Source organism: Notamacropus eugenii, chromosome 1, assembly GCF_028372415.1.
Source record: "Notamacropus eugenii isolate mMacEug1 chromosome 1, mMacEug1.pri_v2, whole genome shotgun sequence".
Classification (NCBI taxonomy): domain Eukaryota; kingdom Metazoa; phylum Chordata; class Mammalia; order Diprotodontia; family Macropodidae; genus Notamacropus; species Notamacropus eugenii.
Window position 1 is genome coordinate 219,456,825 of NC_092872.1, and position 15,040 is coordinate 219,471,864.

The 15,040-nt window shown below is 43.0% G+C and overlaps 1 protein-coding gene across 8 annotated transcripts in view; it reads left to right on the plus strand.

Annotated features, from left to right (window-relative positions):
• The window catches only part of ARHGAP22 (Rho GTPase activating protein 22), a 414,522-nt gene that overhangs the window by 291,323 nt on the left and 108,159 nt on the right, over positions 1-15,040 (plus strand). Inside the window, exon 1 of one of the 8 annotated variants that reach the window (XM_072627671.1) lies at positions 13,983-14,000. The exons of 6 other annotated variants lie outside the window; for them this stretch is intronic. Coding sequence is in view for 1 of the 2 variants with exons in the window: in XM_072627677.1 (XP_072483778.1) it covers positions 14,331-14,349 (19 nt within the window). In the remaining variant the exon portion in view is untranslated. Of the gene's footprint in view, positions 1-13,982; positions 14,001-14,228; positions 14,350-15,040 lie in introns of those variants that run through there. One more of the 8 variants, XM_072627677.1, reaches the window with a different exon arrangement.

The following is a 15,040-nucleotide window of genomic DNA, read 5'->3' on the forward strand; positions in this document are numbered from 1 at the left end:
TTCTTCCCCAGCTAATTTTACAGATGAGGAAACTGAGGCAAACGGGGTTAAGTGACTTGCTCAGGGTCACACAGCTAGTAAGTGTCTGAGGTCAGATCTGAACTCAAGAAGAGGGGTCTTCCTGACTCCAGGCCCAGCACTGTATCTACCATGCCACCTACCTAACCATGAGCAATAGATAAACACGAGCTGTTGTAGTGTACTAATCGCTATTAGTAAGCGATATATTAGTGTTAACTTATTATTGTTACCATCATCACCATCATACACCAGGCACTGTACTAAGTGCTTGGACACAAATACAAGCAGAAATACAGCCCTTGCTCTGAAGGAACTTAAATTCTCATGGGCAAAGATGACCCATAAGAGGCAACTGGAACAGTGAGGGAGGGGGAGCAGGTAGAGAAAGTCCAGAAAGTCAAGAGAGGAGCCTGGAAAAGAATGAGGCCATGACTGTCCTGGGTGCTTTCCTTAAAGTGGAGGCTCGGGAAGGAACCAGCCAAGCAGAGGAAGGAGCTGAAAGCAGAGAATGCCCTTCCAAATTGAGAAATCTAGAGACCATAGAGTGAAATCCTGGTGTGAGGAGGATGCTGTCACATGTTAGAGAAAGTCTAGAGAGTCAGGAGGGGGGCTCAGAAGAGAGAAACGTGCCCAAGGTACATCCTATATCCACTCTTACTACCCACTTTTTTTGGATGAGCATGAATGCTGTTCAGAAATTACAGTTGTCTTTTTTGGCTCATGGACTTTTTTCTCTCCTTTCCAAACACTGCTCTGAGGAAGGAAACAGACTCCTTTGTTGACTATTGACTGATTGCTTTCTTAAGTGAGGAGTCTAAAGAGGCCAAAGGGAATCCTAAAGGGAATCATCACTGTCCATGCTGAGTCTACATCAGGAAATTGATCTCCTTTAGTAAAAGCCTTTTCAGGAAAGGCTTCACGCTCCTCACTACAACTCAGGTTTCAGTTCTTATGTCAAAGTGGGCACTCATGCCAGTTAGCTATTCTCGTGATCTCTTTTCCAGATGCTTTATACCAAGGCAATAAAGAAATAAAAGTCAAGCAAAGCCCCCTTGTTTCTTATGAATGTGGAAGTGACTGACTTTGTCTACATCAGCCAAGGCAAGAATAATCATCCCTCCTAATCTCAGGATATGCTTTTAATTTCCATCTACTCCATCATTCCTATCTTGTTTCATCACCTTTCTATAGACCCATTGCTTTTATAGCGGAAAATCCAACCCCTTTATTTTATAAACAACACAGACCCAGATGTTAAATAATTTACTTAATTAACTAGCTGAAGGAAAAATCACAAGGAAGCAAGAGGGCAAAGATTCAAATTCAGGCTCTCTTAATTCCTAATTTCTTTCTTTCTATTCACATTACCTCTTACATATTCTCACTGCCCTTTCACCATTATGCGGGCCCATGGCAATGTCAGAGAGAAGTAAGAGGTCTATATCATATGGTATGTAACAGTCTGTGACACTGGGCCTCAAGTCAAAGAAGAAAAGGGTTAATAAGGAGAAATGTCAAGTGTTATCCTTGGGCTGAAACAATTAAATGCACTTGTGTTCTAGTGAGAGTTTGCTAATGTTGATGATAATGTTATTTTGATACTTTGGCAGATCTGTGACTTTACTGGTTGTATATTTTCTCTACCAGTGCAGATAGCAAACCCATCGCATCTTACTATGCTGGACATTTCTTATCCATATTTCTTCAGGAATCCCCCATAGAAGATTCACTCAGTATACTGAAGGCTCTCTGCTGGTTCTTTTCATATTTCCAAGATACCAGGGTATCACTGTTGCTTATCCTTGACACTATCTTCTGTATCACAAATAAAATAAGAAGTTGATAATTATATGCAATTTTTAAAATAGTGCAAATGGAGGAGGAAGAAGTCCTATCCAACGTTCTCAGTCCATTCCTAGCTGACCAGTTTCTAAGGCTACACAAAGTATGACCCTACACATTTCAGTTCATAAAATATTGATTCACATTGGGAACATGAACCATGACAATTCTCTTGCCTTTTAACCATTTTAACAGGTAATGGATTTGGAAACAGCTCTTGAGAGGAGAGTACAACATCACCTTTTCCTCCATCGCCACTGCCCAGTAACTCTGTGTTCCTTGTCCTCTGGACTCATTTTTCAAATGTAGTTTCCTATTCTGAGATCTCAGATTCTGCCTAAGGAAATCATTTCACTCTTTGATCCATAAAGCAGTTTGTGGCCTGGGCTTCCAACATTATTGTACGCTTGTGGTTTAGGTTGGAAAATTTGACTCTCTCTGTCTCTGTATTTCTCTATGTCTTTCTGCCTCTCTCTATCTCTTTGTGTGTGTCTCTGTCTCTGTGTCTCTGTCTCTGTCTGTCTCCTTCTCTCCCTCCCTCTCTCTCTGTCTCTTTTGCTGCCTCTGTCTCTCTATCTCTTTGTATCTCTGTCTCTATTTATATATATATATATATATATATATATATATATACATATATATATATATATATATATATATCCTTTCCTCCCTCCCTCTCTCTCTCCCTCTCTCTGTCTCTCTGCCTCTGTCTCTCTCTGTATTTACTTCTATCTCTCTGCATCTATCTCTTTCTCTCTGTCTCTTTCTCTCTGTCTTTCTCTTTTCCTATCCCTGTCTCACTCTGTGTCTGTCTGTTCCTCTGTCTCCGTTTCTTTCTGTGACTTTCTCTGAGTGTGAATTTCTCAGAATAGAAATACTTTCTAGAGAAATGCAGAAACAGAATTGTCAGTCTCGTAAAATCATTGGCATAGGACTTGTTCACACATATCCCATATGTTAAGGGGGGCAATATGTCTATTTTTTCTACTCGATAACACAGCTCCAGCTACGCACCCCAACCCCCCAACACAAACTGATGAAAGATTGTAGTTGGAGTACTTAGTGATATTTAAGGACTGGAGAATTAGGTTAAAGGGCCAGGTTCTGGTCTGGGCCACCAGGTTAGATCCTATTTCTCTTTCCTTCTCTAACTTGTGCTGAATTATCCTAGGGTGGAGATCCCCTAAGACTCAGCCAAGCTGGTCCTTTGCAAATTCTATTTCCAAATCTCTATAGATGGACTGGCTGTCTCATGGAGTGCACTCTTGCTCGTTCTGTTTCGTGGAGTGAGACAGTTGCCTCAGCATTTACTATAAATGGCACTTTGCATAGGTACCCTCCGAATAATTCACCAGTGTCAGGCTCATTATTGATCATGACCAAAATATACATTCTGAGAAAACACAAGTCAGTAAGAAATTCCTTGGGGTATTTGCAGAGAAAGCCATGATGTCACAGAACTCAACAAGCATATGGTTGTGATTGGACTGTGACCCTGGCAAAAGCTGACTCCTCACAGCTTCAAAAAAAAGCATATTGTGAATGAAGTTGGCCTCACAAAGAGTAGGAGTTACCCAACATAGTGGCTTGAACCACTGCCCTGAAATCCCACCATTGAGAGATTGATTAGAATTTTTCTATCTCCAAATCTCTGACTTGTTACAAAACAGCTAGTGAGTATCTAGTGATGGTTCTGAGCCCTGGTCTTCCTGACGACCTCTGATCTTAGCACTCCACATACTTTGCCATATCACCTAACTAAAACTTATATGTAAGGCTATTGGGAAGAATACATTATTTTATAATTTTTTTAAAAAAATTCCATTGAGAGCAGAACCAGGAGAACATTGTACACAGTAACAGCCACAGTGTATGATGACTGACTTTGATAGACTTAGCCCTTCTCAGCAATGCAAGGACCTAAAACATTTCCAAAGGACACCTGATGCAAAATGCCATCCACATCCAGAGAAAGAACTGTGGAGTCTAAATGCAGAGTGAATCAGACTATTTTCTTTTTGTGTAGTTTTTCTCTTTCTCATAGCTCCTTCCATTCATTCTAATTCTTTTATACAACATAACTAAAGTGAAAATATGTTTAGTAGGAATGTATAGGTAGAGCCTATATCAGATTGCATATTGTTTTGGGAGGGGGAGAGAGAGAAAATTTAAAACTTACGTAAATGAATTTTGAAAAATAAATTAACTCTTTAAAAAAATTCACTAACTGAATTGTGGTGTATAGAGAGCTGAGCTAGAGTCAGGAAAGTTGGAGATTTATTATATATTATGTTTATTATGATTCCTTACTTTAAGTGAATGCACTGTAGCTCTGGGAAACTTAGATACTTTTATAGACCTTCAATGTGTATTGATATGAATATTCCTTCCAGTGATGTACATACCAGCCTCAGCTGTGCCTGCCCATCCTATAGGACGTTTATCCATATATAGTACAGTGGAAAGAGTATTGGTTTTGGAGTCAGATAAACTGAGTTCAAGTCCCACCTCCAAAACATGTTACTTGTGTGATATTAGGCAAGTCACAACCTCTCTGGGCCTCAGTTTGTTACCTATAAGATGAAGGAGTTGAACTAGAGGGATTTGAATCCTATGCTCATAATTTGTCCATAAGGGATTTACCTAATGTGCTTAAGCAAATCCTTTCTTCATATCCAAGGTAAACCTCAGTCAAAGCTGACTGAGCAGAAAACTGAACTAGTGGGTTCCAATTAAATGTGGCTTGATTGAATTGTATTTTATTTTTCCTCCCTTGGTTCCCTGAAAGCTACAGGAGCAGGTTTCCCCAAAGGAAATATGAGAATGGTGCAGGCAAAGTGATCAGCATAGAAGGTGCATTAAAAGTGCATTATCCTGATAGCTCTCCAGTGGCCTCAGGAGATTTGCTGCTTCTCCCAGTGAGGCTGATTTAGCAAATCCACATTGACTTGGGAGAACTTCTGTTCCTTCTTATTTTCCAAAACTGCACCATTGAATATGGGCAGAGGAGACTGAGAAAGTAAGAAACAGAGTTGAGTTTGTTTTTTTTTAATAGCCATGGGACTCATCCACTAAGTCATACATGAACAGGCTGCCATTAGTAGAGGGGATTTCTACAACTCAGTAGCTGAAGAAAACACAGATCTTTTGTGTATTCCCCCACCAGCGATAACAGCACACAGGATGCCCTGCCTGGCTTGTGGGAGTGAGGCAGTCATGGATCCATCTGGGTTGAGCCTGGGGATGAGGCCCAAAGAAGTGGCATCAGGCCCAAACAGAACGTTTGGGGAAAGGCAACCAGAGTCATGACTGCTTGACTACCTGGCATATCTTTTTTGCCCACTAGTGCAGCATTGGCTCCAGAAAATGAGATGGAGGGAAAGAGAAGGGAGGGAAATACCCAAGAAGGAAGCAGGGGAGAGGGCAATATGGAAACAGAGAGCTCCAAGCCTGTACCATGGAGTGGCTGCCGTTTTCGCTTCTGCCGGCTAACCTTGGAGGTCTCTAGACATGCACCTAGTAACCCACTAGATAGGCACACCAAAAGCAGCAAGAAATGAAGGATGGAAAGAGAGCATTTTTAAAAAGGCAGGCAAAGCAGATGTACAAATTCCAAAAGCACAGTTTAGTATCTGTCCCATGGACCTCTCTTTGTATCTGCCCTGGCTGTATCAGCATACTAGAATCAATACAATAACTGACATTTATAATGTTGACCCTGAGTCATCAAGACATAATTTGGCATCCTCTTTTGAAGCAGGCAGGGAATTATGTAGTGCTTTCGGAAGATCTCTACAATCATTAAAGTCATTAAAAGTAATAAAAGCTTAAAGGAACATGCCTTGCTCTCTCCAGAAGTTCTAATTTCCCAAAGAACTGAGGTCTTATTGTATACTCACACTTTTCAGATTCATCAGTTGACAAAGACCTAGGAGCTAATTAATACCTCTTATAGAAGGTTTTCCTGGTCCTCCTTGTTACTGGTCTCTTCCTCCTCAAATTATCATTTGATCGTTATCAAATTATCATTTACTAAGCCATTGACAGTGTGTTATCTCCCACTCCCCCTGCCTAGGATGCTCTGTTAAGGCAGAATTTTTTGTTTTACAATTCTGTCTTTGGATCCCTATACCTAGCCCTGAACCTTGCATAGTAGATGCTTAATGTATGCCTGTTGGATTGGATTGGTACTTATTAGAGGCTTTTTTTAAAGAACTGTCACATACAACTGAGCTTATAATCTTCGTTTCTCATCTGTTCCACCTTAAAGAAAACTAAAAAGGGGTATTTGTAAGTCCCTTCTGGTTCCTGCCACCCTCAATGTTTCTGTCAGAGAAGGAAAGCAGCTGTCTTGTCTCTGCAGAGATGAAACAAGTGTGTTACTGTAGGAGAGAGGGCAGCTGGTGGCAGGAAGATGGAGCCAAAGCTCTGAGCAGGAGGGGAAATTAAACAGCCCTTCCAGCAACAAATGAACGGATGCTCGGATTCTCCACAAGCCCCCCGCTGACAGAAATGAGAGGGAGGTGGCTCTGAGGGCATTGAAGGGAGAGAAGGTTTAGGGAATCACAGGGAGAGGCTGGCAAAGCTATTCTCATTACTAGTCCAAATGCAGTTTAATTTATATTAATTAACTTCAAGTCAGGAGATGATTTGGGTACTAAGCTATTTCTGAAATGGAAAAAAAAACAACCTGATCAGACCTCTGTGCTGGGTCAGAGTAAGGCTCTGCCAGGAACTGAGAGCCCTCGTCAGTAGCATCTTGTTGCCTAGCCTTTGAGAGGCATCAGTCCTAAGAAGATGTCTTGGGCTTTCATATCACTCCAAAAGTACTGTCTCTTCCTCATAAACACAGTGACAGCGTGTGGCTGTTAGTGCTACTGTAGGAGAGGCTTTGAGACTGGAATTGATGAGGGAGAGATGGCTGTAGGATTCGAGCTTCTGGGCTGATTTCAGTCCTCTGTAAGATGAAGTGAAGAATGCCTGCATCTTACAGAGGAGATAATTGCATTCGTTTGTGGGAATGTCAGATCCCAGCACTCACTCACCTGTCATTTAAGCACTCTGCCCGTAAGTGGTCTAATCAGAGCTTCCCTGCCTTATTCCCTTCTATCACCTCTTGTCATCCAGAGGCATCTTTCAGAGACAAGAGTAGATGTCTGTCATCAGGTCCTCTGTGTTCAGTGGGAAACATTCAAGCTTCCTGGCCTGTTTCACTGCTTCTGTCTTTAAGGTGTGCAGCCCATGTACATGTGTCTGTCCCTAGAAACCTGAGTAGAAAAGATGTACTGGGGACTGGGAATGAGATGCCAACTACCAGAATATACAGGTGATGAATGTAATGGCATCCGAGCATGTCAACAGGCCTTGTTGACAGTGACTCAAGGCTAATTAGCAGTAATGAGGGGAGGGGGAAGTAGGAAGGGGGACTGGCTGGTGGGTCTGCCAGCTGAATGCACACAATTTTACTTCATGAGCCATTCTTTCGTATTTTAGCTCATTGGGAGTTAATCTGAAGCTCTGATAGCTAAAGGGTGTGTGTGTATGTGTGTGTGTGTGTGTGTGTGTGTGTGTGTGTGTGTGTGTGAGAGAGAGAGAGAGAGAGAGAGAGAGAGAGAGAGAGAGAGAGAGAGAGAGAGAGAGAGAGAGAGAGAGAGAGAGAAAAGAGAAGAAGGAGTTGGGGGAGGGGAGCTGACTGTCCAGATATTCAAAGACAGATGGAATATGATTCTTAGGAAAAAGAAGACTCTTTGGATGATAGATTTTGAGCTATTTATCTGTTACTCCTCACTCCCCCCCCCGCCCCATCCGAAGTAGAATGTGAGCTTCTTCCAACCAGGGTCTGTAGAGGTCATCACCTACAGTCACCTCATTCTACAGGTGAAGAAACTGGAGCTAATCAAAGTTAGGTGACTTGTTTTAGGTTACAGATGGAGTAAAAGGGATAGGATTTGAATGTGTTCTCTGCCTCTGAAACAAGTCCCCTGAGGTACACTGCATTGCCTGACCTTTCCTACTCCTTGTGGCCTCCTCTGACCCCTGAAGACAAATCGTGGTGCCTGGCTGAGATGTTCTAGCTTTGGTTAGTGTTCTCTTCCCTTACCTCTTCAACTGTGAATTTCTAATTGTGCTGTGAACCTCAGGAAGCATCTTACAAGAAAATCCAGGAAAAGAATGATCTATGAGAAATTCTCCCAAGTCTAATTCTGAGAGTTCTGTTCCCTCAGCCCCTGTACTTTAATAATTGAATTAGGGAGACAGGGCCAGGAAAAAGAGCAAAAGAAAAAGTATAGATCTTGGCAACAATGGAACAGATATGAGTGAATGGATCTCACTTCCAGTTCATAGGGTCCTGTCCCTCCAGATGGACTGCGACAACTTAAAGGTTTAGTCCAGTGTCTGGACAGTGGGCTAGGACATATGGAAGCCAGCATAGAGTTGAGTAAGATCTGAGTGTCAGGTTATAAAAGTAGTAGAGCCAGAGTCCAAGGCAGAAATAAATTGAGTAAAGATGGGGGAGATGGAGATGATGAATGAGTTAATGAGAAGACAGTTTTTATCACAAAGCAAATTCATGGACACTTAAGACCTATCCTTCAGAGTCATGTACCTCTTACCTATCTATGCCCTGAATCCTAGATGCCCACATGCCTTCCTGGGCACTAATTCCTTATTTCCAGAGAGTATTTGAAGAATTATTCACCTTATAGTAAAACCATTAGACTTGTTCTGCTTGGTGCCAGAAAACAAAACTAAGGGGCACAGGCCCAGGTTGCAAAGAGGTAAACTTTGCTTTATATAAGGAAAAACTTTGTGATGTAAAATCGCACAGTTGTAGAATTGGAAGGGACATTGGCAGCCACTAGTTCAGAACCTTCTGGAAAGGATTATTCATTAGTTATCCCAAAGTGGAATGAGAATGGGGGTCCTCTCTCAACTCAAGTCTTCATCCTCGTTGGCCTTTTGCTGATTGTGTTGTAGAGAGAGTATTACTTGTGTTTTCAGGTTAGTTGGGTTAATTGGTCCTAGAGGTCTCTTCCAACTCTACTGTGTTGTGATTTTATGACTCCAGGGAGCCTGGAAACTTTCCAATTTCAATCAATAGTAGAAGATCACATTTGTGTTATGAGTTTCTAGTCTCAGCTTCCCAGTACTGGTTTTGTTTCAGAAACTTCTCCACAGTGTATTATCTCGGAGAGTCACCTAGAGCACTGGGAAGTTAGGAAGCACCTGACATGACCAAGACGTAGAGCCAGTGTATGTCTCTGGAGGTACTTGAACCCAGGCCTTCTTGACTTGGAGTTCAATTCTCTGTCCACTACCCCACATTACCTCTTATAATCATAAGAATAACTAATATTTGTAAAATATTAATATGGTCATTTCATAGATAAGGAAACAGGGACTCAAAAGAGATTAAATACTTTGTCTAGGGTCATGCAACTAGGAAATGTCTGTCAGAAGTGGAAGTCAGGTCTTCTAACGCCCAAACCAGGGTTCAAGCCCTCACACCCTGCACTAGGTTTGGTAAACTCAGGCCTTAGTCCATGAGGACACTTTTGCCCCACTAGTCCCTGGTCTGACAAAGATACAATTGGCAGTAAAATGCCAAAAAGCAGACAGGAAGAGAAGCAGGGCACTTGGGCAGGCCCCGGAGGGGATAATCCAGAGGAGATTGCTTAGACTTTTTTGTCTTTATGAGACCAAGCACCTATCACCTTATCACAGAGGTTTTCCGATATTTCCAGCATGACATAAGCTCCAACCAAAGGGAGCCCTGTACAGAATCACGGTTACAGAAAGTATTCTGTTGCCAAGGTTTCAACCAGAAATAAAGCAGAGACCATCCAGCCAATGAAAACACCACAGAAGCTACTAACTGCACCCCGGGAGCAGCTCTGAGACTTTACAAGGGAAGCCTGGCTGTCTCCATATATTTGAAATATACTATACCTCAAGGCAAAGGGGGGGAAAGAAAGGCAGAGAGTGAGCACAGATGCATTTTTGCTGACTGTTGGGGAAAATTTCCATAATAGCTAAAGGTACATTGGACCACAGAATTGCTTCCTGAAAAAAGCAATTAGAAGCAGAGTCAGAAAGAGGCAATCCCCAACTAATTTTGTAAAAGCCAGAGGAATATTCAGTGTCCTAAGACCAGCCTCTTCCATTTGTGTATGTATATCTCATTTACCTCCTGGATTATATATCCCTCAATGTAAACAGCCAGGCCATTTTTCTTCTTTCTATCCCCACGATAGTATGTAGTTGTGATTTTCCAAGAAAGCAGGTGTGACAGTATCATCCCTCACCTTCCCTCTGTAAGCTCCAGCAGTTCCCTATTACTGCCAGGCCTGCTTAGCATCTGAAGCCCTCCACCACCTTGCTTCTCCTTCCATTTCTATTCTCCTTACACTTTCCTCCCCTTCACCCACTTTCGCTTGATGATCCAACTCTTCAGGCTTTAATTACTATTATTCACATAGGATACCCTGTCTCCCTATTCCCTTTGCTGTCTCCCTCCCTCTAATGTCCTGCCTTCCATGGCCTCCTTCCTTCTGGACTCAGCTTCTATCCCACATTCTCCAACAGACCTTTCCCAGGGCTCCAACTTCTAATGCCTTCTTTCTGAGAATACCTTCCCTTTACACTGTAATATCTTGTGTATACACAATATATATCTTATGTATGTCACCCCCTCCATTGGAGAGCAGAGGCTGTAGCTTTGCCTTTGTCCTCAAGGCACAGGGCCTGTTAGGAAGGGACTACTTAATAAGAAGCCTGTTGACTGACTCACTTGGCAGGGGCTTAATAAATGCATGTGATATAAGGATAACAGCAACTGTGACAACAATACAATACCTTATATTTCAAAGAATGTTTACATCTAAACAGATAGTTTTAGTTTTATCCTCATAATATCCTATAAAATAAGTAGAGGCAAATAATTCTTCCCTACAAACTTTGGTGGAAAGTGGGGAGGGTCAGTTTCTACCTTTAATTTCATATGTTGAGGAAACTTCCATTCCTCACTGCAAGTTGACAACTCGTCTGGAACTTAGTCTTAGAGAGATGTCTTGGGCACTAGGAAGTTAAGGGGCCTGCACATGTCTGGGGTGCTTAATCCTTTTAGGTGGCATGGATGCCTGTGGCAGTCTGGTAAAGCCTATAGAATCCTTCTCAGAATGAAGTGTTTTTTTTTTTAACATATAGGAATACCACAGAAACCAACAATATTGAAATATAGTTGTCAAAAGATTAAAAAAAGCAAATTCATTGACCTCAAGTTAAAGTGACACTGACATAGGTGCCATGTCATAGAAGCAGAACTTAAATTCTGACCCTCCTGATTCCAAGGCTGGCCCCCAAACCACAATGACACACTGCCTCTTGGAGACTATACCTTCTACCAGGAATGTGAAAGTCAGGTAACAGCTCAAAACTGATCCTCTGCCTTCATCGTACTGCTGGGAGTCTAACCAGATCAAGTCATTCAGTGGAAAATTATCCTTTTCTCAGCCAGTGGAATAGAGAAGGGAAATGGTCTCAAGGTCCTAAAACCTCTGACCCATATATACAAGGAAAAAGCAATAGGAAAGGGATAATAAAAAGAAATTGTTAAAGAAGCAGCAGAACTGACTGCATGACACTGTCTTACTACAGATTTAGGAATATTTTACAGATACAGGCTTTTGTGGCTCTCTTTGCCCAGGGCATCCAATGGCTTTCATAGCCCATTGAGAAAGGATTCCCAGAACACACAGCACAGGACAACAGACTCACAGGAGGGCCACCGAGGTAACCAGAACCCTTAGAATCACACTGATGTGCTGCAGAAATATCTCCCTAACATGACTGTTGGCTCTCTTCTGAAACATGGCTCACAACCATCATATAATGGCCCAATCTAATGCCAGCCTCTACACCGGGTTCTGTGGCCTTTTGTAAGTTACCTTCACACAACTTCAGGATAGAAGTAACTATCTTCAGAAGTAACTAACTTCAGTGATCTGTGGGAGCAGCTATCGTCTTCCTAATCTCACAACTCCACTTCTTTGCCTTCACACAATATGACCAAAAAACTAAACAACTTCTCCCTTCAGAAATTTGCTAGCTATCTGGCTAATGATTATACAAACATACATATATATGTATTATGTGAATATATTTAGACATAAGTAAATATATGTACATATGTATAAATATTTTAAAGGAGTGCTGATATACCCTCTTTTCTTTAAGGTGACTCATGCAATCTAAGGAATCTCTTGGGCATCCACTGGACTCACCAAAGTCTCTCCCCTCAGATATTATCCACCCACCCACTCCACTCGTTAGATTCCATTGACTTCCCCTGTGAAGCATTGGCTGAGGGTCTGGCCCCACAGAGTAGCTACTGTCTATCACCTTAATCAGACAGCACACACAAGCCGTGAATGCCTTCTTCAGCTCTGCCTCTGAGCATCCATAGCTTTGTTTAGGCTACACTGAGGGGCCACCTTTTGTGTGACACTGATGCCACCTCCTCAAATCATCCTGTATTCACTTATTTGGGTGCATGCTAGGTTCCTTAAATGCAAGACTAGTTTGTGATTATCTTTATATCACTGATGCTTTGTATACAATAAGCACTTTTAAAAAATGTTCAATTGAATTTGAGTTCAAAGACCCCCTAAAGGAGGACTAATGAGTGGAATCTGTAAAATGCCACACAGAATCATGTTTTCTGTCTCACACCCTTCCGTCCAGGGTTCAGTCCCATTTACTCTCTTCTGGTTTACAGTGGACTTTACAGAAATCTCCTTCCTCTTCCCCCTTAAATAGCAGCATAAAGAAATTGCCTGTGTGGGAAGAGGCCAGAATCACACAAAGTCCTTACCTTCCTTCTTAGGGATTTCCTCAGGCTTCCAAGCTGAAACAATCCTACTGTCGACACCACCTGACTGTGAACTCAGAGCAGAGAAAGTTCCGGAGCTTAAAGTCCTAAGATCATCTGATCCAACCCTCCCATTTGACATGTATGGTCACTGAGGCCCAGAAAAGTTAAGTGACTTGCCAGCTCTTTCTCATCTCTCTTTACATCATTCCTCCCAAGGGTTCACATCCAGGCATTCTATCTTTTAAGAGAATCTAAGTTCCCTGAGGCCAGAGACTCATTTTTGTCTTTGTATCAGCTTGTGTGCTCAGTGGCTGAGAGAATAGTTCCTAATAAGCACCTACAGATTTATCCACTGATTTATTTATTAAAGTACCTACTATGTGTAGGGTACTATGGTAGGTTCTGGGGGTACAAAGATGAAAAAAATGAAAGTCTGTACCCTGTATTACTTTATCCTTCTTCATGTGTTCCCAAGTTACTACAAACCCCCCAGCTCCCATCCCTATCCTCAAGCTAGGTACATGAAACAGATCCCAGGAACAACCCAGAGCACCACACAGCTCCCCAAGAAGATCAAAGTAAACCAGCTCTTAATGATGACTTTGGGCTGTAACCACTAACTGTGATGTAGATTGGTTTCTCCTCAATTTGGTCCTGAAAGCATGAAGAGATAGTGTTTTAGAGGAAAGTAATGTGCTGGGGAGGAGGGGAGATTATACATAATGTGGAGCCAGCAACAAGAATGGGCGGGATGATTGCAGGGATCAGCCTGGAACTTCCCAAACCTGCCAGGTTCCCCATCTCTCCCACTCCTTCATTCCCCTGCCCCCACCTCTGCCAGCTTCCCTTCCAAAATATAGAGGCAGATGAATGCTGAAGTTCTGGTGGGAAAGCAAGAGGGAGGGGAAAAGTCCCTTCCTCAGTGTGCTTCGGTGTACGTATTGTTACGGAAATTTCCCTCAGCCCCCTGAGCCCAGTTTCCGAGGTGGCAGTATCAGGGTGATGCACAGAGGAGAGAGCGCTCTCTGCAGTGCCCACCGGGCCACTCGATAGCGCTGATCTGCTGCCACGGGAGCTCAGTGCTCATCACCCAGCGCCTCCCAGAGCCAACACAATCATTCCCTTCTGCTGGCCCCGGCATCTGCTCCTCTCTCTTCACACCCAGTCCAAAGGAGCCCAGCTTTTGGCTGCGATATCCCTCCTGCCACCACCATGCCTTTCTTCACTGCCAAGTATCTTAAAAAAAGCAAATGCCTCCACAAGGGTAAGTCCCACCGAGCACCATCACTGAGATAGCTAATGGCTGATGCATTGTTGTTGCTGTTGTGTGTGTGTGTGTGTGTGTGTGTGTGCGTGCGTGTGCGTGTGTGTTCTCCCCTTTCCCTTTAAGCCACAGGGAAGGACATTTCCAGCGCACGGTGCCACTGAACCTCAGAGTGTTGCAGGCAGCTTCACAAAGGGTTTCTGGGTGCGTGGTATTGGTTTCTCAGGCATTATCCTGCAGCATCTTGAATTCAGCCAAGCTCCAAAACCAGGGAAGGGAATGAACCCTTTCTGGATATAGTATTCATTTGCTAGAACAGGATGGAAATAAATGAGGCAGGCTGGACAAGGTAAGAGTCTCTGTAGCCTTGGGGTGGGGGTGGGGGGTGTTTCAGAAAGGGAAGAGATGTCCCTTTGAGCTCTGCCTAGGAGGAAACTGTAGGAATGCTCTTGTGGGTGCGTAAGAGAGGAGCCAAAAAGGGAAGATTTCGTTTTGTTGCTCCGGGTTGTTGTTTGGACTTTGTGCATCAAACAAGGCTATGAAATGAACCTGCGGTGCAGCTGTCTGATGCTTCTGGCTCCTTAGGGTTTGTGGAAACTTGGGATGCTGAGCGGGATCCAGTTAATGTGGCATGGATGGGGACTTTGCCTTTCCCCCTCAACCCGCCCCCTCCCCTTTAGGAATTCCTATCAGCAGTGTTTATCCTGCGTATTATTCAGATAATTCTATGTTTTTCCCTTCTGCATTGTGCTTTGAGTTATGGAACAATCCACTTCCAGGGGAGCCCAGCCTTCCCCTAGTGGCAGAGTATGTGATCTCCTTCAGGGGCTGTACTTTCTGTCTGTAACCCGTTACTTGAATGTTTTAAGGAAAGTGAATGGAACCAGAGGTGGCGAGTTTGCAGTGGTTTGTGTGTGTGTGTGTGTGTGTGTGTGTGTGTGTGTCTGTGTGTCTGTGTGTGTCTGTGTGTGTGTGTGTGTCTGTGTGTGTGTGTGTGTGTGTGTGTGTCAGGCAAGACTTCAATAGCAAACCACAAAGTC